Here is a 24,297-nt window from a genome sequence, read left to right as displayed (position 1 = left end):
TCCCACTCTCCAATGGCTGTGTGAAGTTGCTGCATATTGGCGGATGCTGGAAAACACTGTCGTATGCGTCAATCCAGAGCATCCCAAACTTGCTCAATTTGTGACATGTCTGGTGATTATGCAGGCCACGGAAGAACAGACATTGTGTACAGATCCTTGCGACATGGGGCTGTGCCTTATGCTGAAATATGAGGTGATTGTGGCAGATGAATGGCACAACAATGGGCCTCAGGATCTCATCACGGTATCTCTGCATTCAAATTGACATCGATAAAATTCAATTGTGTTCGTTGTCCGTAGCTTATGCCTGCCCATACCATAACCTCACCATGGGGCACTGTGTTCACAACGTTGACATCAGCAAACTGCTCGCCCACAAGACGCCATACACACTGTCTGCCATCTGCCCAGTACAGTTGAAACTGGTATTCATCCATGAAGAGCACGTCTCCAGCTTGCCAGTGGCTATTAAAGGTGACCATTTGCCCACTGAAGTCGGTTACAATGCAGAACTGCAGTCAAGTTAAGACCCTGGTGAGGACGACGAGCACGCAGATGAGCTTCCCTGAGACCGTTTCTGACAGTTTGTGCAGAAATTCTTTGGTTGTGCAAACCCACAGTTTTATCAGCTGTCCGGGTGGCTGGGCTCAGACGATCCTGATGGTGAAGAAGCCGGATGTGGAGGTCCTGGGCTGGCGCGGTTACACGTGGTCTGCAGTTGTGAGGCCGGTTGGACGTACTACCAAATTCTCTAAAACGACATTGAGGCGGCATATGGTAGAGAAATTAACATTCAATTATCGGGCAACAGCTCTGATGGGCATTCCTGCGGTCAGCATGCCAATTGCACGCTCCCTTTGCTGTGTGACAAAACTGCACATTTTAGAGTGGCCTTTTATTGTCCCCAGCACAAGGTGCACCTGTGTAATGATCATGCTGTTTAATCAGCTTCTTGATATGCCACACCTGTTAGGTGGATGGATTATCTTGGCAAAAGAGAAATGCTCACTAACAGGAATGTGCACACCTTTTGATAGAAATAAGCTTTTTGTGCACATGGAACATTTCTGGGATCCTTCAGCTCATAAAACATGGAACCAACACTTACATAGCGTTTATATTTTTGGTCAGTGTAGTATCTTAACATTTTAAAATTAAGTCAGAGACACCATCAGAACAGCTCTAATTGGATGCATTCTCCTCCAATCTGAGAGATGTTGATTACCTCAAATCGGTTGAAAGTTAGCTAGCATGCTAGTGGGTGAGAGAGTGGTGCTTGAGACAGCCAGGGGGATACAGCTGAGGGAATGTTGAGCAGCAAGGCAGTGAGGTGGGGGATGTGGTGAGGGTGTGGGGGGGCGATTGAGGCCCAGCTAGAGGTACCTGGTTTATATGGTGACTCAATTCAAGTGATAAAGAACTCATTGAGCTAGAACGCGACAGCTAAAGATGGCAGGGGAGGGAAATAAACAGCACGGACAAACAAAACCACAGAATTATTTCATCATCCCGTGCATGGATTAGATCAAGATCTGCATCCACTCCCAGTTTAAAAAAATCTCCTCAAAAGCAGATTTAAATCAAAATATCAACATCAGAAATAAATCCTTATTGTCAAGATGCACAATCTTAGGGAGAGGATCCATTATTATTATTATCGGAAGACTCAATAGCCTTGGTTTCTCGAATGACTGCCTCGCCTGGTTCACCAACTACTTTGCAGACAGAGTTCAGTGTGTCAAATCGGAGGGCATGTTGTCCGGACCTCTGGCAGTCTCTATGGGGGTACCACAGGGTTCAACTCTCGGGCCGTCTCTATTCTCTGTATATATCAATGATGTCGCTCTTGCTGTGGGCGATTCCCTGATCCACCTCTATGCAGACAACATCATTCTGTATACTTCTGGCCCTTCCTTAGACACTGTGCTAACTAACCTCCAAATGAGCTTCAATGCCATACAACACTCCTTCCATGGCCTCCAACTGCTCTTAAACGCTAGTAAAACCAAATGCATGCTTTTCAACCGTTCACTGCCCGTACTCGCCCGCCCAACTAGCATCATCACCCCGGACGGTTCTGACCTAGAATATGTGGACAACTATAAATACCTAGGTATCTGGCTAGACTGTAAACTCTCCTTCCAGACTCATATTAAACATCTCCAATCCAAAATCAAATCTACAATCGGCTATTTCGCAACAAAGCCTCCTTTACTCACGCCGCCAAACTTACCCTAGTAAAACTGACTATCTTGCTGATCCTCGACTTCGGCGATGTCATCTACAAAATAGCTTCCAATACTCTACTCAGCAAACTGGATGCAGTCTATCACAGTGCCATCCGTTTTGTTACCAAATCTCCTTATACCACCCACCACTGCGACCTGTATGCTCTAGTCGGCTGGCCCTCGCTACATATTCGTCGCCGACCCACTGGCTCCAGGTCATCGATAAGTCTATGCTAGGTAAATCTCCGCCTTATCTCAGTTCACTGGACACGATAACAACACCCACCCGTAGCACACGTTCCAGCAGGTATATCTCACTGATCATCCCCAAAGCCAACACCTGATTTGGCCGCCTTTCCTTCCAGTTCTCTGCTGCCAGTGACTGGAATGAATTGCAAAAATTGCTGAAGCTGGAGACTTTTATTTCCGTCACCAACTTTAAACATCAGCTATCTGAGCAGCTAACTGATCGCTGCAGCTGTACATAGTCCATCTGTAAATAGCCCACCCAATCTACCTACCTCATCCCATACTGTTTTTATTTTATTTACTTTTCTGCTCTTTTGCACACCAGTATCTCTACTTGCACATCATCATCTGCTCATTTATCACTCCAGTGTTAATCTGCTAAATTGTAATTCTTCGCTACTATGGCCTATTTATTGCCTACCTCCTCATGCCTTTTGCACACACTGTATATAGACTTAATTTTTTTCCCTACTGTGTCATTGACATGTTTATTGTGTTATTGGCTTGTTTATTCCATGTGTAACTCTGTGTTGTCTGTGTCACACTGCTTTGCTTTATCTTGGCCAGGTCGCAGTTGTAAATGAGAACTTGTTCTCAACTAGCCTACCTGGTTGAATAAAGGTAAAATAAAAAATAAAATAAAACATTTGAAAATGTGAGTCTTTTACATGTCGTCCTGCCCAGGTGTTAGCATGGTTATGAGGCCCACACAGGAAAATAAAGGCTGGAAGTTGAAACATGCTCCCACAAACAAACACGCACGTACCAACCATCACTCAACCAAGCTAGATGACTGTTAAAAGTGGAAGGTAATTTGTTTCAATGGGGGCATGAGGGTTTATGATACAGTAGCAGGGGTACTACAGTCCTCTAGGAGGATCGAGGTGCTTCTACCTCTCCTGACGGTGACCCAGAGGCAATAGGGGGCCCCACTGGACCGGGCGGTAACAATGTTGGGTTGAACATCTGGACAGATCAAACATCTTAATTCAGTTCTGCAGATATTGAATTGGTGTGTCTAATCTGATGGTCAGTTGGTGTGAAATCTAGTATACACAACTATAACCATCACTGGGAGTGTAATACGGTACCTGTGGCACAGCACTGGGGTTAGGGTCGCTCTGTTCCTGGTTCCCTCCTGTCTCTGGGACATTACCCTCCATGGGCTGCTGCTCCTCTGGAGCCAGACAGGAGAGAACACATTAGAATACAAATACAGTACACTCACACACCGGTATCAAAGCGACACGCAAACAAACTAATATTCCCAACCCAGTCACACTCATAAAGACCTATGATGACCATCGCTAGAGTTCATTGATATATTTATTCAAAAGGTTAGCATACCTGCTCCGGGCACAAACAGGTTGGCTGGCATGGGCATGGGAGCCAACGGGGCAAAGAAGTCTGACGGGGCAGGTGCCGATCCACCAGGCTTGACACGGGGTCCACCTGGGTTCAGGACATCCACGTAGCGGCTCTTTGTACCTGAGATGGGTGAGAACATACTTTTTTTTTTTTATCTGCTAAAAAAATCACCCAGAAAATCTGACGGGCCAAAATGGCAAGCACTATTAGAGGTTTGTAGTGGTTTCAAGTGCAATGTGACATGTATCATTCTTTTCCTTCACATTCCCGAAAGCCAGGATCATGTACCTGCCTCTATTTCCCTCTACAATGCTCACAAGCCATGCAGGACTTGCTAGAACTGGGAGTGTGACAAACACACCTGGCTAATTCAAAGCATACTCCCTTCAGACATCCTAGTTGCCAAGTGTGAGCAGGGAGTGATGCGCTCCCATAGTAGTCAATGAAACCTGATACACTGGTCATGTGAGCAGCAGCACAAGTGAAACGTAGCCGCAAGAGTTTTGCAGCACCGCATTGAATCTAAAACCTGTATCAGCTAAAAACCCGCAATGAGGGGCTGGTTACGTTATGCCAACACGTGTAAATCTCACCTGCTCTCCTGGAGAACATGTTGACAGGCGGCCCACCAGTAGGGGGACCCCCAGGACCCCCTTGTCCCGGTATGGGTCCCAGCATCTTAGGGAAGCCCGAGGGAGGAGGAGGAGGGGGCTTGTACTGGTTACACAGACACAAACACACATCAATACTTTATTATTAGGATCAATGATATCTCTGTGTTAGTATGATAAACCAAAATAGATGGTCATACATGTGCTAGGACAATAATATAAACCTCTTATTACGAGGACTAGGAATGCACATTTTGGGAAATGTTGCTGCCGACTAACCGACCCTCATTAAACGGTCAACAAACGGTTACATTTTTTCCAAACAGCAATTTGATGTGATCAACAGAAAATACTATGCATGCATGCAAGGAATGGACGTTTTTCATTAAGAGCACAATGGAAGCATGCAACAACAACACGCCTGTCGTCTTCCAGTCAAAAGGCTATATAGCCTATTATTCAACATGCAACTCCTGTAATGAAGCAGATAAAAAAACGTAATTTCAAACATATACCAAAATGCAATTTGAGGGAAAACACTGTTCTAAACAGAGCACCTAATGCGAGCGGTTCAATATGTGACAGATGAAAACACTGTTCTGAACAGAGCACCTAATGCGAGCGGTTCCATACGTGACAGATGAAAACACTGTTCTAAACAGAGGACCTAATGCGAGCGTTTCCATATGTGACAGAGATGAAAACACTGTTCTAAACAGAGCACCTAATGCGAGCAGTTCCACATGTGACAGAGATGAAAACACTGTTCTAAACAGAGCACCTAATGCGAGCGGTTCCATACATGACAGAGATGAAAACACTGTTCTAAACAGAGCACCTAATGCGAGCGGTTCCATACGTGACAGATGAAAACACCGCTCTAAACAGAGCACCTAATGCGAGCGTTTCCATACGTGACAGAGATGAAAACACTGTTCTAAACAGAGCACCTAATGCGAGCGGTTCCATACGTGACAGATGAAAACACCGCTCTAAACAGAGCACCTAATGCGAGCGGTTCCATACGTGACAGAGATAAAAACACTGTTCTAAACAGAGCACCTAATGCGAGTGGTTCCAAACGTGACAGAGATGAAAACACTGTTCTAAACAGAGCACCTAATGTGAGCGGTTCAATATGTGACAGATGAAAACACTGTTCTAAACAGAGGACCTAATGCAAGCGTTTCCATATGTGACAGAGATGAAAACACTGTTCTAAACAGAGCACCTAATGCGAGCGGTTCCATATGTGACAGATGAAAACACTGTTCTAAACAGAGCACCTAATGCGAGCGGTTCAATATGTGACAGATGAAAACACTGTTCTGAACAGAGCACCTAATGCGAGCGATTCCATACGTGACAGAGATGAAAACACTGTCCTAAACAGAGCACCTAATGCGAGCGGTTCCATACGTGACAGATGAAAACATCGCTCTAAACAGAGCACCTAATGCGAGCGTTTCCATATGTGACAGAGATGAAAACACTGTTCTAAACAGAGCACCTAATGCGAGCGGTTCAATATGTGACAGATGAAAAGACTGTTCTAAACAGAGCACCTAATGAGAGCGGTTCCATACGTGACATTGAAAACACTGTTCTAAACAGAGCACCTAATGCCAGCGGTTCCATATGTGACAGAGATGAAAACTCTGTTCTAAACAGAGCACCTAATGCGAGCGGTTCCATATGTGACAGAGATTAATTTTTTTTCTAAACAGAGCACCTAACGCGAGCGGTTCCATATGTGACAGAGATGAAAACACTGTTCTAAACAGAGCACCTAATGCGAGCGGTTCCATATGTGACAGATGAAAACACTGTTCTAAACAGAGCACCTAATGCGAGCGGTTTAATATGTGACAGATGAAAACACTGTTCTAAACAGAGCACGTAATGCGAGCGGTTCCATATGTGACAGAGATGAAAACACTTTTCTAAACAGAGCACTTAACGCGAGCAGTTCCATATGTGACAGAGATGAAAAGACTGTTCTAAACAGAGCACCTAATGCGAGCGGTTCAATATGTGACAGATGAAAAGACTGTTCTAAACAGAGCACCTATTGCGAGCGGTTCCATATGAGACAGAGATGAAAAGACTGTTCTAAACAGAGCACCTAATGCGAGCGGTTCCATACGTGACAGAGATGAAAACACTGTTCTAAACAGAGCACCTAATGCGAGCGGTTCCATACGTGACAGATGAAAACACTGTTCTAAACAGAGGACCTAATGCGAGCGTTTCCATATGTGACAGAGATGAAAACACTGTTCTAAACAGAGCACCTAATGCGAGCAGTTCCACATGTGACAGAGATGAAAACACTGTTCTAAACAGAGCACCTAATGCGAGCGGTTCCATACATGACAGAGATGAAAACACTGTTCTAAACAGAGCACCTAATGCGAGCGGTTCCATACGTGACAGATGAAAACACCGCTCTAAACAGAGCACCTAATGCGAGCGTTTCCATATGTGACAGAGATGAAAACACTGTTCTAAACAGAGCACCTAATGCGAGCGGTTCCATACGTGACAGATGAAAACACCGCTCTAAACAGAGCACCTAATGCGAGCGGTTCCATACGTGACAGAGATAAAAACACTGTTCTAAACAGAGCACCTAATGCGAGTGGTTCCAAACGTGACAGAGATGAAAACACTGTTCTAAACAGAGCACCTAATGCGAGCGGTTCAATATGTGACAGATGAAAACACTGTTCTAAACAGAGCACCTAATGTGAGCGGTTCAATATGTGACAGATGAAAACACTGTTCTAAACAGAGGACCTAATGCGAGCGTTTCCATATGTGACAGAGATGAAAACACTGTTCTAAACAGAGCACCTAATGCGAGCGGTTCCATATGTGACAGATGAAAACACTGTTCTAAACAGAGCACCTAATGCGAGCGGTTCAGTATGTGACAGATGAAAACACTGTTCTAAACAGAGCACCTAATGCGAGCGGTTCAATATGTGACAGATGAAAAGACTGTTCTAAACAGAGCACCTAATGAGAGCGGTTGCATATGTGACAGATGAAAACACTGTTCTAAACAGAGCACCAATTGCGAGCGGTTCCATATGTGACAGAGATGAAAACACTGTTCTAAACAGAGCACCTAATGCGAGCGGTTCCATACGTGACAGATGAAAACACTGTTAGAAACTTAGAAAGAGTGGGAATCTAAAGATGTTACAACTAGGTCGAGTTGCTAATATGACCAGGATTGTGCCATTGGAAAGTAGAAGTCTTTATAACTTTTTGATGGATGGATTTTGGCTAGGCTACTTTGAAGCAAGGTAAGACATGCTTCATTATTTGAAGTAAAGTAAAATAGGTTTCAAACAATTATACTGCCTCAAACTCACATTGCAAAGTTTAACATGTGTTTGAATTTACAATTGTTATTTGTTGCGCAGTGACTGGGCTTATAAAAGCATACATTTCACTCCAGTAGCAGCTTTTTGAGGAGCTGCTGTTGCGCTGTCTGACAGGAGATAGGCTATTCTGCTCTTCAAACTAGGCTCTGTAGCTGTACGCGTATGATAAATAAGATGCATGAGGACTAACAGAAAATACACGCTGCAATTTAAACCACTAAATTAGGCAAATTAACCTATAGACCAATAAGCATGACCGGTCAAATTAAGTTTTGCCGGCTACCGATTAACAGATAACCGTTAACATCCCTAATGAGGACTAATAAAAACAACAATACATATAGACATGCTAATCATAATGGCTAATCATAAAAATTTACCTCCTCCTCTGGCTCATCCAAGTTGACCCATTTCTGTTTCTTCTCGTCCCAGACAATCTGACAGAACAGACCAGTTAACTGAAGCCACTCATCGTTTCCAATACACACACATACTGACCACACTGCCATGTATAAACTGTGAGCTTTTACAGACAGGATTCAGTAGAGTAGTAAGGAAGAGTATGTACAAAAATGACTGGAAAACAAGGAGTGTCGAAGAGTTGACTTACAGATTTGTTCTTGTCATCCGGAAGGTGGGCTTCATTCTTCCCCTTCCTATAGAGCCAGTTGAGCCAACCACCACCCCCCCCTCCCTGAGAGAGAGAAAAATAAAATCAGAAATGGTTACAGAAATAAAGAGCATTTATATATGTGTGTGTGTAAGAGCTGAAATGATAAACCGAAAATTACCGACGCCAACCGAACCAACCAAAGACATTTTGCTGATATCAATAATTACTATAAGTAGCCTATATAAAAAAGAGCTAATCTGGGTGATTGCTAACGGGACAATTGATAGCTACAAAATTCAAAGTAGTAGTAGTTTTAACTAAGTAAGTAGCCTTGCATGAGACTTGGCTTATACCAGCCAGAACGGCACATAGACTCCTGCCCTATCTCCTGTTTCTGTAGCGTGAGGCAGCTTGATGTACAAGTACACCCCCTGGACAGGACGCTAGTCTATCACAGGGCCTTACCCACAATCTATCTCCTTAATGCTGAACTCACAACATTCCAATCTCAGGATGGACACTCTAACCACAAGGCCATTGGGGTAATAATAAAAAGTAACTGTGTTGTGTGTGGGATTGTGTGTGAAAGGGACACAATACGTAGTGTGTGTGTGTGTGTGTGTGTGTGTGTGTGTGTGTGTGTGTTATGTCTGCATAACCTTTTTAGGCGAGTCCTTCTTGGCCTGCTCAGGGATGGAGAGTGGAGGCGGAGAGGACTGCTTGGCTGCCGAGTTGCTCCTCTCTCGTCCTCCGGAGTGTGTGGAAGATTCCGACATGGTGCGGGAGCGGCGACCTGGAGGCTGCTGCAGACAAAACAGAACCAGTCAGACAAACACATGCACACACACTGCCAAAGGTAACAGAGACCTGACACACAAGCATGCACACACCCTACCATGTGCATTGAGGACTGTGAAGTAGTCCTGGATCTTCTTCCTGGGCCCTGTGCAAACAAGACAAGAGTTAGTGACATCAGCTTATCTCCTCAAACTATTCTAACAAGGCTGAATGCACGTAACACACACACACCATGTGAGCCATTTGGTCATAGAAGTCCATCTGAGGCGTGAAGGTGTTCCTCTGTGGAGAGGTGGACATGGGAGGAGGCTGTAGTTCCAGTGGACCCGTCGGCTGATAATCGTCAGAGGGCATCTTTTGTGGCTGCTGTATTTGCGGGGGCATCATCTGTTGCTGATGCTGTGGTGGCGCCATCTGCTGGTGCTGGGCTCCAGGAAACATGTCCTTTTTATCCGGTTGGGGCTGCTGGGGTTGGTAAGGTTGCACAAAGCCAGAGCCTTGGGGAGGGAACCCTGATAAGGGGATCTGGCCAGGTGGTCCAGGGAGACTGGGGGGTACTGGGTAGAACTGGACCCCCTCGTTGGGGTGTGGCGGCTGGGAGACCATTCCGTCCTGGAGGATAGTTGGGGGAGCTAGATGGGTGGAGAAAGTTTCTGTGTTTAGTGGTGGCTGCTTAGATTTGTGAACTGCTTTGGGACAGTGGTCATTGCATTGATTAAGGAGTCAACAAGATCTAAAACGTACATGAACAAACACACACCTATCGTGTTACAAGGTGGGCTTGTTGCTCACCTGGAGGCATCAGCTGCACCCCTTGCTGAGGCGGTCCGGGCATGAGTGATGTCATCAGAGGGTTGTCAGAGGTGTGGCCAACCATGTCCAGAGGCTGGGCATATGGCTCAGGCGGGCTGGTCTGGTCTAACTCAGAATTGGGGGTGCTGCAGTCATACTGTTGAGGAGTAGCCCTGTCTGCATTGTATGCAATCACTCCAGTCTATGGGGGAAAAAAAGAACAGCCCAGTCAGTTACAGACACACCTACAACAACATGAATAGGCTTCTCATGTACATTAATAAACACACACACCCTCATCTGTCCATCCAGCTGTCTCAGATTAATCAGCCACTCTGGCTCGTTGAAGAGCTCCTGATCCGCCTTCTCCTTCAGTTGTGGATCGAAGAATCGCATCTTCTCAGACATCTACAATTAACAGCAGACCAGACATTCAAAATTCTCACACATAGTAACAATCAACACCTAAGAGATAGGTGTGTGTGTGAGAGTGAGTGAGAGAGTGAGAGAGACTCTGCATGTATGAATGCTTCCCTGTGGGGGGCCAGTACAAAAATAAAAAAATAAATGCATGAAATGAAATGTATGCATTCACTACTGTAAGTCGCTCTGGATAAGAGCGTCTGCTAAATGACGTAAATGTAAATGAGGGTATGTGTGTGTGTGCGCGCGCTTGTATTTGTGTGAAAGTATGAGTAAGTACGTGTGTGTTGACAGTGCGCTTGTGTGTGTGTGTTGTGAGAGTGATCGTATGTGGGTGTGTGTGTCTACCTGTATCAGCTGACTGGTGAACACAGGAGAGTGGTAGGACGGCTGCATGAGCACGCTCCTGGAGATAACCTCACAGTAATGGAAGGCCTGAGCACACAGGCCGGCCTCGGCCAGGCGACACGCATAGATCAGCTTGAACACCTAGAGAGAGACAGGAGGAAGAAAGGGCAAAGGTCATGATAGCTGATTTCATCGCACAGAGGCTGGGCACATTCACTTACATTAGGAGTGAAGAGAATTCAACATCTCTTGGAGGGCAGTGGAAGTTGATCAAAATGCTTCTTTAATGATAAAACCAATGTGTTTCAGCCCTTCACATCAGGGTTTTACTTAAATTCGGAGAACAGGGATCAGCACTACTCATAGAAATAGAATGACTAGAAGACATTTCTATGCAGTTACTGCCATGCTATACAGCATCTCTAGATGACCATTCAGTCCATTTCTGTAAGATCATAGGGGGAAAGGTTCAGGAGCTATGTCTATGGTGTGTGCTCAAGTTCAGATGTTTGATATGTGTGTGTACTCACCTGGAAGTTGGGCAGGGAGCAAGGCTGGGAGCCCAGAGACTGGGCATACTCATAGGCCTCCGTCCTCTGGATCGCTTCGTTAGACGCAAACTGGAAGAACGATAGACTAACGAGAAAGAGGTCATCAAAGCCTTTGTATGCCATATGCATGAAAGTTCATATTTCTATGTAAGATTATATGCCTTTGAGTTTGTTCCACAGTGTGGCAGCGAAAGCAGAGCAGAGGTAAGTGTGTGAGAGAGAGTGAGAAAACTGACTGTCCGTGTCCAAATAGCCATACTTGCATTCTAAATAATAGGCATTTTGTGTATGTGAAAAAAAATGGTTTTACATTGTGAAATTTCAAAAATTGAGTATGTGTTAAATGCCAGGATGTCATACTCATTTCAGCTATTCATCTAGTAGAATTCACTGTACACCATTGAGGAAGAGAATAGTCTTTTGAGCGTCAAATGTGTTTGACAACAGCTGATAATCAGCTGAGGGGACATGCTGTTCCCAAATTAACGAATGGCGGGAATCAACGCAATATGTAGTATGTATTCTGATTACTACACAGTAAGCAGTTTAAGTAGTAGGCAAGACATTTCCACAACAGCCAACAAGTGAGAAAGGGACAGAGCAGCAGATGTCTAACCTGTGGTTTGAGCCGATTAGAACCATTTTGGTGCTCTTTTTGGTGAACACCCCCAAACCAACCTGGGCCATCAGGTAACAGAAGTGGGCCGCATCGGTTAGCCCCTTGGAAGCTGTAACACACGTCACTCGATGGTGAAAAGAGCCTGATTGTACCTCAAATTCAACTCAATTTATGAATATCGCAGAACTCTGTTCTGACTGTTTTCGGTCAGGATTGCAGCAGGTAGTTATATTGCATTTATTATCATAATATATAGTTTGTCATCAACATCATAACCATTAGTGATGGGTGGGGAAAAAAACAACAGTTACATATCGCAATATTACTTTGACCAATATCATATAGATACTTTGGACTTCAAGTATTGATTTGTAAAAAGGTAGCATTAGCTAGCGCTAGTCGGATGTACCTGCGTCAATATGCTGGTATTTTTCATCATATAGCTTGGTCTCCATCTTTACAACAACAACAAAAAATTATAGTACGCCAACATGTTTTCAGCACTTTTTATTTTCATGACTGATCAAAACTTGTTTATTATGGCTCTTGCCTCTGCAGCAGACATATAGTGAGCAATATGTTTGGAACATCAAATCACAAAATCAAATGGCAACAATGGAGGCTCCTCAGAAGATGACCATTCTACTCAGTGAATTTAAGAGAAATAAAAAGTGAAACATTAAAAGTGATATTACATTCACTACACTACCAAAAGTATGTGGACAGCTGCTCGTCGAACATCTCATTCCAAAATCATGGAGTCGGTCGCTCATTTGCTGCTGTAACAGCCACCACTCTTCTGTGAAGGCTTTCCACTAGATGTTGGAACATTGCTGATATAACAGCCTCCACTCTTCTGGGAAGGCTTTGCACTAGATGTTGGAACATTTCTGCGGGGACTTGCTTCCATTCAGCTACAAGATCATTAGTGAGGTCGGGCACTGATGTTGGCCGATTAGGCCTGGCTCACAGTCAGCGTTCCAAATCATACCAAAGGCGTTCGATGGGGTTAGACATCGCTTTGTGCACAGGGGCGTTATCATGATGAAACAGGAAGGGGCCTTTCCCAAACTGTTGCCACGAAGTTCAGAATCGTCTAGAATATCAAAGTATGCTGTAATGTTAGGATTTCCCTTCACTGGAACTAAGGGGCCTAGCCCGAACCATAAAAAACAGCCACAGAACATTATTCCTCCTCCTTTACAGTTGGCACTACGCATTGGGCAGGTAGTGTTCTCCTAGCATCCACCAAAACCAGATTCGTCTGTCAGACTGCCAGATGAAGTGCGATTCATCACTCCAGAGAACGCATTTCCACTGCTCAAGTCCCCAATGACGGCAAGCTTTACATCACTCCAGCCGACGCTTGGCATTGCACATGGTGATCTTATGCTTGTGTGCGGCTGCTCGGCCATGGAAACCCATTGCTTGAAGCTCCCGACGAACAGTTCCTGTGCTGACGTTGCTTCCAGAGACAGTTTGGAACTCGGTTGTGAATGTTGCAACCGAGGACAGGCGATTTTTACGTGTTACGCGCTTCAGCACTCGGCGGTCCCGGTCTTTGAGCTTGTCTGGCCTACCACTTCGCGGCTGAGCTGTTGTTGCTCCTAGACATTTCTACCTCACAATAACAGCACTTACAGTTGACCGGAACAGCTCTAGCAGGGCAGAAATTTGACAAACTGACTTGTTGGAAAGGTGGCATCCTATGATGGTACCACGTTGAAAGTCACTTCAGTAAGGCCATTCTACTGCCAATGTTTGTCTATGGAGATTGCATGGCGGTGTACTCGATTTTATAAAATAGCCGAATCCACTAAATTTGTCCACATACTTTTGTATATATTAGTGTATATTCACATCACCAAATATCTGATTAAAACACACTTTTTTGCAATGAAGGTCTACAATAGCCTCAACAGCACCCTCTATGGTAGCACCATGGTGTAGCCGGAGAACAGCTATTTTCAGTTCTCTGGGTACATTGACATCAATACAAAACCTAGGATGATCATGGTTCTCACCCCCTTCCATAGGTACACAGAAATGATGTCTTCTGGAGCATTTCATCATTCCATCCCCATACAGTTTATTGCAACACAGACATTTGTTTCATGTTTAATAGGCATACGATATATTTTAATTTAGCCAACCATTTATTAGCCTGCTATGAGTGGACGCAATGTTTATAGTGCACATGAATGTTAGCAAGACTCATGAGGTAGAAGTTCTGTTCATTTGATTCAATGTATGGTTTCCTTTGTTCATATTTTCTGTGTTATGTCAGAGTTCCTTGTGTCTGTCTCCTACAGTGCATTCGGAAAGTATTCAGACGCTTTTTCCCCCACATTTTCCAGTATTATTATAACATTTATTAAATAATTTTTTCCCTTCAATCTACACACAATACCGCATAATGACAGAGCAAAAACATTTTTTTCAATTTTTTTTCAAATTTAAAAATATTTAAATATGTATTCAGATCTTTTACTCAGTACTTTGTTGAAGCATGTTTTTGCAGCGATTACAGCCTTGAGTCTTCTTGGGTATGACGCTACAAGCTTGGCATACCTGTATTTGGGGAGTTTCTCCCATTCTTCTCTGCCGATCCTTTCAAGCTCTGTCAGGTTGGATGGGGAGAGTCACTGCACAGCTATTTTCAGGTCTCTCCAGAGATGTTCGATCGGTTTCAAGTCCAGGCTCTGGCTGGGCCACTCAAGGACATAGAAACCACTCCTGCGTTGTCCTGTTGGAAGGTGAACCTTCGCCCCAGTCTGAGCGTCCTGAACTCTCTGGAGCAGGTTTTCATTAAGGATCTCTGTACTTTGCTCGACTTCTTGGCGCTGACGGAAACATGGATTACCACAGATAACACTGCTACTCCTACTGCTCTCTCCTCGTCTGCCCACGTGTTCTCGCATACCCCGAGAGCATCTGGCCAGCGGGGTGATGGCACTGGAATCCTCATCTCTCCCAAGTGGACATTCTCTCTTTCTCCCCTGACCCATCTGTCTATCGCCTCCTTTGAATTCCATGCTGTCACAGTTACCAGCCCTTTCAAGCTTAACATCCTTATCATTTATCGCCCTCCAGGTTCCCTTGGAGAGTTCATCAATGAGCTTGACGCCTTGATAAGTTCCTTTCCTGTGGATGGCTCACCCCTCACAGTTCTGGGTGACTTTAACCTCCCTACGTCTACCTTTGACTCATTTCTCTCTGCCTCCTTCTTTACACTCCTCTCCTCTTTTGACCTCACCCTCTCACCGTCACCCCCTACTCACAAGGCAGGCAATACGCTTGACCTCATCTTTACTAGATGCTGTTCTTCCACTAATCTCATTGCAACTCCCCTCCAAGTCTCCGACCACTACCTTGTATCCTTTTCTCTCTCGCTCTCCTCCAACACTTCTCACTCTGCCCCTACTCGGATGGTATTGCGCCGTCGCAACCTTCGCTCTCTCTCTCTCCCGCTACTCTCTCCGCTTCCATCCTATCATCTCTTCCCTCTGCTCAAACCTATCTCCTGATTCTGCCTCCTCAACCCTCCTCTCCTTCCTTTTTGCATCATTTGACTCTCTATGTCCCCTATCCTCCAGGCCGGCTCGGTCCTCCCCTCCTGCTCCGTGGCTCGACGACGTCATTGCGAGCTCACAGAACAGGGCTCCGGGCAGCCGAGCGGAAATGGAGGAAAACTCGCCTCCCTGTGGACCTGGCATCCTTTCACTCCCTCCTCTCTACATTTTCCTCCTCTGTTTCTGCTGCTAAAGCCACTTTCTACCACTCTAAATTCTAAGCATCTGCCTCTAACCCTAGGAAGCTCTTTGCCACCTTCTCCTCCCTCCTGAATCCTCCTCCCCTTCCCTCCTCCCTCTCTGCGGATGACTTCGTCAACCATTTTGAAAAGAAGGTCGACGACATCCGATCCTCGTTTGTTAAGTCAAACGACACCGCTGGTCCTGCTCACACTGCCCTTACCCTGTGCTTTGACCTCTTTCTCCCCCCTCTCTCCAGATGAAATCTCGCGTCTTGTGACGGCCGGCCGCCCAACAACCTGTCCGCTTGACCCTATCCCCTCCTCTCTTCTCCAGACCATTTCCGGAGACCTTCTCCCTTACCTCACCTCGCTCATCAACTCATCCTTGACCGCTGGCTACGTCCCTTCCGTCTTCAAGAGAGCGAGAGTTGCACCCCTTCTGAAAAAACCTACACTCGATCCCTCCGATGTCAACAACTACAGACCAGTATCCCTTCTTTCTTTTCTCTCCAAAACTCTTGAACGTGCCGTCCTTGGCCAGCTCTCTTGCGATCTCTCTCAGAATGACCTTCTTGATCCAAATCAGTCAGGTTTCAAGACTGGTCATTCAACTGAGACTGCTCTTCTCTGTGTCACGGAGGCTCTCCGCACTGCTAAAGCTAACTCTCTCTCCTCTGCTCTCATCCTTCTAGACCCATCTGCTGCCTTTGATACTGTGAACCATCAGATCCTCCTCTCCACCCTCTCCAAGTTGGGCATCTCCGGCGCGGCCCACGCTTGGATTGCGTCCTACCTGACAGGTCGCGCCTACCAGGTGGCATGGCGAGAATCTGTCTCCGCACCACGTGCTCTCACCACTGGTGTCCCCCAGGGCTCTGTTCTAGGCCCTCTCCTATTCTCGCTATACACCAAGTCACTTGGCTCTGTCATATCCTCACATGGTCTCTCCTATCATTGCTATGCAGACGACATTCAATTAATCTTCTCCTTTCCCCCTTCTGATAACCAGGTGGCGAATCGCATCTCTGCATGTCTGGCAGACATATCAGTGTGGATGACGGATCACCACCTCAAGCTGAACCCCGGCAAGACGGAGCTGCTTTTCCTCCCGGGGAAGGACTGCCCGTTCCATGATCTCGCCATCACGGTTGACAACTCCATTGTGTCCTCCTCCCAGAGTGCTAAGAACCTTGGCGTGACCCTGGACAACACCCTGTCGTTCTCCGCTAACATCAAGGCGGTGACCCGATCCTGTAGGTTCATGCTCTACAACATTCGCAGAGCACGACCCTGCCTCACACAGGAAGCGGCGCAGGTCCTAATCCAGGCACTTGTCATCTCCCGTCTGGATTACTGCAACTCGCTGTTGGCTGGGCTCCCTGCCTGTGCCATTAAACCCCTACAACTCATTCAGAACGCCGCAGCCCGTCTGGTGTTCAACCTTTCCAAGTTCTCTCACGTCACCCCGCTCCTCCACACACTCCACTGGCTTCCAGTTGAAGCTCGCATCTGCTACAAGACCATGGTGCTTGCCTATGGAGCTGTGAGGGGAACGGCACCTCCGTACCTTCAGGCTCTGATCAGTCCCTACACCCAAACGAGGGCACTGCGCTCATCCACCTCTGGCCTGCTGGCCCCCCTACCTCTGAGGAAGCACAGTTCCCGCTCAGCCCAGTCAAAACTGTTCGCTGCTCTGGCACCCCTATGGTGGAAGAAGCTCCCTCACGACGCCAGGACAGCGGAGTCAATCACCACCTTCCGGAGACACCTGAAACCCCACCTCTAAGGAATACGTGGGATAGGATAAAGTAATCCTTCTAACCCCCCCCCTAAAAGATTTAGATGCACTATTGTAAAGTGGTTGTTCCACTGGATATCATAAGGTGAATGCACCAATTTGTAAGTCGCTCTGGATAGGAGCGTCTGCTAAATGACTTAAATGTAATGTAAAATGTAATGCTCTGTTCAGCTTTCCCTCCATCTTGAATAGTCTCCCAGTCCCTGCTGCTGAAAAACATCCCCACAGCATGATGCTGCCGCCACCATGCTTCACCATAGGGATGGTGTCAGGTTTCCTCCAGACGTAACGCTTTGCATTCAGGCAAATGAGTTCAACCTTGGTTTCATCAGACCAGAGAATCTTCTCATGTCAGGAGGAATAGGCCAAAATTCACCCAACTTATTGTGGGAAGCTTGTGGAAGGCTACCCAAAACGTTTGCCCCAAGTTAAACAAACCTGTTGGGGCTAGGGGGCAGTATTTGCACGGCCGGATAAAAAACGTACCCGATTTAACCTGTTAGGTACAGACGTTCCGCTAGCGGAACGCCTCCCCAATATCCAATGGTATAGAGTGGCGCGAATTACAAATACCTCAAAAATGCTAAAACTTCAATTTTTCAAACATATGACTATTTTACACAATTTTAAAGACAAGACTCTCCTTTATCTAACCACATTGTCCGATTTCAAAAAGGCTTTACAACGAAAGCAAAACATTAGATTATGTCAGGAGAGTACCCAGCCAGAAATAATCACACACCCATTTTTCAAGCTAGCATATATGTCACAAAATCCAAAACCACAGCTAAATGCAGCACTAACCTTTGATGATCATCAGATGACACTCCTAGGACATTATGTTATACAATACATGCATGTTTTGTTCAATCAAGTTCATATATCAAAAACCAGCTTTTTACATTAGCATGTTTTGTTCAGAACTAGCATACCCACCGAAAACTTCCGGTGAATTTACTAAATGACTCACAATAAACGTTTACAAAAAACATAATTATTTTAAGAATTATAGATACAGAACTCCTTTATGCAATCCCGGTGTCCGATTTTAAAATAGCTTTTCGGTGAAAGCACATTTTGCAATATTCTGAGTAGATAGCCTGACCATCATGGCTAGCTATTTTGACACCCACCAAGTTTGGCACTCACCAAACTCAGATTTACTATAAGAAAAATCGGATTACCTTTGCTGTTCTTCGTCAGAATGCACTCCCAGGACTTCTACTTCAACAACCAATGTTGTTTTGGTTCCAAATAATCCATAGTTATATCCAAATAGCTGCGTTTTGTTCTTGCGTTCAAGACACTATCCGAAGGTTGACGCACCGGCGCGTATCGTGACAAAAAAATGTCAAAATATTCCATTACCGTACTTCGAAGCATGTCAAACGCTGTATAAAATCATTTTTTATGCGATTTTTCTCGTAAAATAGCGACAGTATTCCAACCGGGAGACGTTGTATCCGTTCAAACACTGAAATAAGAAAATGGAGAATTCTCATGAACGCGCTTCTCAGTCTCACTGTTCCCAGGCTGACCACTCACAAACAGAGCTGCTGTACTTCGCTTACTTTGAGGTATTTGTATTGTGCGCCACGCGATTCCACTGGCTGTTGACTAGGTTGACAAGCATCCCACCTCGCCCAGACAGGTTAAAAGGCATTGCTACCAAATACTAATTGAATGAATGTAAACTTCTGACCCACTGGGAATGTGATGAAAGAAATAAAAGCTGAAATAAATCCTTCTCTCTACTATTATTCTGACATTTCACATTCTTAAAATAAAGTGTGATCATAACTGACCTAAGACAGGGAATTTTTACTAAGATTACATGTCAGGAATTGTGAAAAACTGAGTTTAAATGTATTTGGCTAAGGTGTATGTAAACTTCCGACTTCAACCGTACATTTTTATTTAACTAGGCAAGTCAGTTAAGAACAAATTTTTATTTACAATGACGGCCTACTGGGGGAACAGTGGGTTAACTGCCTTGTTCAGGGGTAGAACAACATATTTTTACTTTTCAGCTCAGCGATTCGATCCAGCAACTATTCGTTTACTGGCCTGCCGCCCCAAAATAAGGTATCAGTTTTTATTTGTTAATACATTTGCAAAAATGTCTAAAAACCTGTTTCGCTTTGTAATTATAGGGTATTGTGTGTAGATTGATGAGGGAAAACATTTATTTAATACATTTTAGAGTAAGGCTGTAACGTAACAAAATATGGAAAAAGTGAAGGGGGCTGAAAAATTTCCGAATGCACTGTATGTTTCTATACATTTTTTTGTGCGTAATAGGAGGACGCGCTACCCAGTGCGCATAGAAATAGGCTACGTGGCCTACACTCCACACTATAAGAGAAAAGTATTGTTCCATGTATGCATGGTGTTGAAATATCAATAATCATCAAGTCTGATTAAGACCAATGTAACAATGGATGTCGAAACTGCCTTTTACATTTTAGAACCAGTTTATTGGTTGCAATTGCCAAATTGGGTAATTGTATGGTCCTGGGGGCCAAGTGCTTATGTTATTGTAGGCCTACCTGTTTGAGCTCCTGTTAGACAGATTCGATTTGGTTTCTCAAGGGGAGTCTGTACATTCTATACCTCTACCGGTGTCCGTTCAGATAGGACAGGTTAAGCCTGATACAGAGGCTATTTCTTTTGGGATATTGCCCGTGTCTTTCAGTAAATCTACTTGTATATTTTGTATGACTTGGTGCTTTCACCATTGGATCACAAATACTACACGTCAACCTGCCTTACCTTCTGCTGATTTCAGGCAATTACGACTGCTACAAGGTCCCCATTTTACAATTACATAGGTTAATCAAAACGTGTTGTAGACAAAATAATGAAAAGGGCTGTCTGGTAGTCTCAATAAATAGACAAAGATTTGTAGTTGAACAGGCATGAATAGATTTGTTTTTAAGACTCAACTTGAAAACGTGTGACTCAACTTGACTGGCTCTTAGAATGGGTGACCTGGACTTGACTCCAGTCTTGACCTGTTCTACTTGGGACTCGATTTGAGACTCAGACCTTGTGACTTGAGTCTTGCTTGTGACTCAAATAACACTGAGTGACTTGGTCCCACCTCTTTCAGCCGGTGTAACTGCTAGCTGTACAGTGTACTGCGTGATAGTAAACCCACAAGCCAATCCGTGTACAAACGTGTTAGTTTCAGTTTGTTGACTATAACGTTGAAATGGTGAAAGTATAGTTTAGGCTGTGTAGTGGTTAGCGTCTATGGTTTGAAGAGGTTTTTGTGCCTGATCACAAACAGCTGTTTTGTTGTGCACTAGAGGTCGACAGATTAATCGGAATGGCCGATTAATTAGGGCCGATTTCAAGTTTTCATAACAATCAGTAATCGGTATTTTTGGCCACGGATTTGCCGATTTTTTTTTTTTTTTTAACTAGGCAAGTCAGTGAAGAACACACTCTTATTTTCAATGACGGCCTAGGAACGAACGGTGGGTTAACTGCCTTGTTCAGGGGCAGAACGACAGATTTTTACCTTGTCAGCTTGGGGATTCAATCTTGCAACCTTACGGTTAACTAGTCCAACGCTCTAACCACCTGCTTTACATTGCACTCCTGCCTGTTACGCGAATGCAGGCAGGAGCCTGCCTGTTACGCGAATGCAGTAAGAAGCCAAGGTAAGTTGCTAGCTAGCATTAAACTTATCTTATAAAAAACAATCAATCAATCATAATCACTAGTTAACTACACATGGTTGATGATATTACTAGTTTATCTAGCCTGTCCTGCGTTGCATATAATCGATGCGGTGCGCATTCGCAAAAAAGGACGGTCGTTGCTCCAACTTGTACCTAACCATAAACATCAATGCCTTTCTTAAAATCAATACACAGAAGTATATATTTTTAAACCTGCATATTTAGCTAAAAGAAATCCAGGTTAGCAGGCAATATTAACCAGGTGAAATTGTGTCACTTCTTTTCCGTTCATTGCACGCAGAGTCAGGGTATATGCAACAGTTTGGGCCGCCAGGCTCGTTGCGAACTAATTTGCCAGAATTTTACGTAATTATGACATACATTGAAGGTTGTGCAATGTAACAGGAATATTTAGACTTATGGATGCCACCCGTTAGATAAAATACGGAACGGTTCCATATTTCACTGAAAGAATAAACGTGATCGTTTCGGGATTTGACCATATTAATGACCTAAGGCTCATGTTTGTGTGTTATTATGTTATAATTAAGTCTATGATTTGATAGAGCAGTCTGACTGAGCGATGGTAGGCACCAGCAGGCTCTTCGCAATGCATTGCGCTGTTTATGACTTCAAGCCTGTCAACTCCCAAGATTAGGCTGGTGTAACCGATATGAAATGGCTAGCAAGTTAGCGTTTCAAACGTCACTCGCTCAGACTTGGAGTAGTTGTTTCCCTTGCTCTACATGGGTAACGCTGCTTCGAGGGTGGCTGTTGTCGATGTGTTCCTGGTTCGAGCCCAGGTAGGAGCGAGGAGAGGGACGGAAGCTATACTGTTACACTGGCAATACTAAAGTGCCTATAAGAACATCCAATAGTCAAAGGTATATGAAATACAAACCGTATAGAGAGAAATAGTCCTATAATTCCTATAATAACTACAACCTAAAACTTCTTACCTGGGAATATTGAAGACTCATGTTAAAAGGAACCACCAGCTTTCATATGTTCTGAGCAAGGAACTTAAACGTTAGCTTTCTAACATGGCACATAATGCCCTTTTACTTTCTTCTCCAACACTTTGTTTTTGCATTATTTAAACCAAATTGAACATGTTTCGTTATTTATTTGAGGCTAAATTGATTTTATTGATGTATAAAGTTAAAATAAGTGTTCATTCAGTATTGTTGTAATTGTCATTATTACAAATATATATATATATATATAATAATAATAATAAAAAAAAAAATATATATATATATATATAAATAAATAAATAAATAAATAAATAAATATATATATATATATAAAAAAAAAAACGGCCGATTAATCGGTATCGGCGTTAAAATCATAATCGGTCGACCTCTATTGTGCACTGAAGTCCACAAGCGAAGGGAAAAGTTGAGAGGAGAGCCTATAGATGCAAGAAGGAATTATACACAAGCAAAGTGGTAATGCTGTGGCTGCAATGAAAGTGAACTGTGTGTGTGGATGATCAGCGGTGTATTCATTTAGCCAATTCTGTTGCAAAACGTTTCTTAAACGGAAGCAAACGGAATGAAACGGGGAGAGATCTACCTGAATTTGTCCAATAGAAACTATCGTTTTAGTTGGAAAACAGTGTTTCTGCAACTGTTTGGACTAATGATTACACCCTAGGTCACCTAGATGCAGGCAAAAGTGTGCAAGGCGATATTGAATGTGTCACTGTCTGTCACCTTGATTAGTCCAAACAGTTGCAGAAACACTATTATTTGTCACATGCACAGAATACAAATATTATTTGTCACATGCACAGAATACAACAGGTGTAGACCTTACTGTGAAATGCTTAATTACAAGCCCTTAACCAACAATGCAGTTCAATAAATAAAGTTAAGAAAATAATTAATAAATAAAATAAAAAGTAACAATAAAATAACAATAATGAGGCTATATACAGGGGGTACCGGTACAGAGTCAATGTGTGGGGGTACAGGTTAGTCGAGGAAATTTGTACAACTTATGGGATGCCTACAAGGCCCTCCCCCGCCCTCTCTTCGACAAATCTGATCACAACTCCATTTTGCTCCTCCCTTCCTAGAGGCAGAAATTCAAAACAGGAAATACCCGTGCTAAGGACAATTCCGGGTAGCCTCCGAGAATAACATTGACGAATACATATATACGGTGACTGAGTTCATCAGGAAGTGTATAGGAGATGTTGTACCCACTGTGCCTATTAAAACCTACCCTAACCAGAAACCGTGGATAGATGGCAGCAATTGTGCAAAACTGAAAGTGCGAACCATCGCATTTAAACATGGCAAGGTGACTGGGAATATGGCTGAATACAAACAGTGTAGTTATTCCCTACGTAAGGCAATCAAACAGGCAAAACGTCAGTATAGAGACAAAGTGGAGTCGCAATTCACCAGCTCAGAAACAAGATGTATGTGACAGGGTCTACAGATAATCACGGACTACAAAAGGAAAACAGTCACGTCGTGGACACGAACGTCTTGATTCCGGACAAGCTAATCACCTTCGCCCGCTTTGAGGATAACACAGTGCACCACTGACGCGGCCTGCTACCAAGAACTGTGGGCTCTCCTTCTCCATGGTTGACCTGAGTAAGCCATTTAAGCGTGTTAACCCTCACAAGGCAGCAGGCCCAGACGGCATCCCTAGCCGCGTCCTCAGAGCATGCCTGGACCAGCTGGCTGGAGTGTTTACGGACGTATTCAATCTCTCCCTATCCCAGTCTGCTGTCCCCACATGCTTCAAGATGGCCACCATTGCTCCTGTACCCAAGAAAGCAAAGGTAACTGAACTAAATGACTATCGCCCCGTAGCACTCACTTCTGTCATCATGAAGTGCTTTAAGAGGCTAGTCAAGGATCATATCGCCTCTACCTTACCTGACACCCTAGATCCACTTCAATTTGCTTACCGCCCCAATAGATCCACAGATGATGCAATCGCACTGCACACTGCCCTATTCATAGGCTAGGTTGTAGCAACCTCATGATGAGTATAGGGCAAATTAGAGTATCATGTAGTAACCTAAATCTATCAATGT

General features: G+C 44.3%; 1 protein-coding gene across 1 annotated transcript in view; it reads right to left on the bottom strand.

Moving 5' to 3' along the window:
* sec16a (SEC16 homolog A, endoplasmic reticulum export factor) overlaps positions 1–24,297 on the bottom strand; it is a gene marked incomplete at its 5' end in the record, with an annotated part of 59,468 nt that overhangs the window by 3,830 nt on the left and 31,341 nt on the right. The window contains 15 exons of the mRNA XM_045699333.1: positions 1,384–1,443; positions 3,372–3,443; positions 3,569–3,654; positions 3,825–3,965; positions 4,439–4,562; positions 8,232–8,288; positions 8,462–8,545; positions 9,124–9,267; positions 9,360–9,407; positions 9,494–9,894; positions 10,055–10,256; positions 10,349–10,462; positions 10,826–10,966; positions 11,356–11,461; positions 11,993–12,104. Coding sequence (XP_045555289.1) covers positions 1,384–1,443; positions 3,372–3,443; positions 3,569–3,654; positions 3,825–3,965; positions 4,439–4,562; positions 8,232–8,288; positions 8,462–8,545; positions 9,124–9,267; positions 9,360–9,407; positions 9,494–9,894; positions 10,055–10,256; positions 10,349–10,462; positions 10,826–10,966; positions 11,356–11,461; positions 11,993–12,104 — 1,892 coding nt within the window. The remainder of the gene's footprint in view (positions 1–1,383; positions 1,444–3,371; positions 3,444–3,568; positions 3,655–3,824; positions 3,966–4,438; positions 4,563–8,231; positions 8,289–8,461; positions 8,546–9,123; positions 9,268–9,359; positions 9,408–9,493; positions 9,895–10,054; positions 10,257–10,348; positions 10,463–10,825; positions 10,967–11,355; positions 11,462–11,992; positions 12,105–24,297) is intronic.

This window comes from Salmo salar, chromosome ssa01 (assembly GCF_905237065.1).
Source record: "Salmo salar chromosome ssa01, Ssal_v3.1, whole genome shotgun sequence".
NCBI classification, from domain to species: Eukaryota; Metazoa; Chordata; class Actinopteri; order Salmoniformes; family Salmonidae; genus Salmo; species Salmo salar.
Note: the sequence above shows the minus strand (reverse complement) of the source record. Positions and strands in the feature narration are given on the sequence as shown.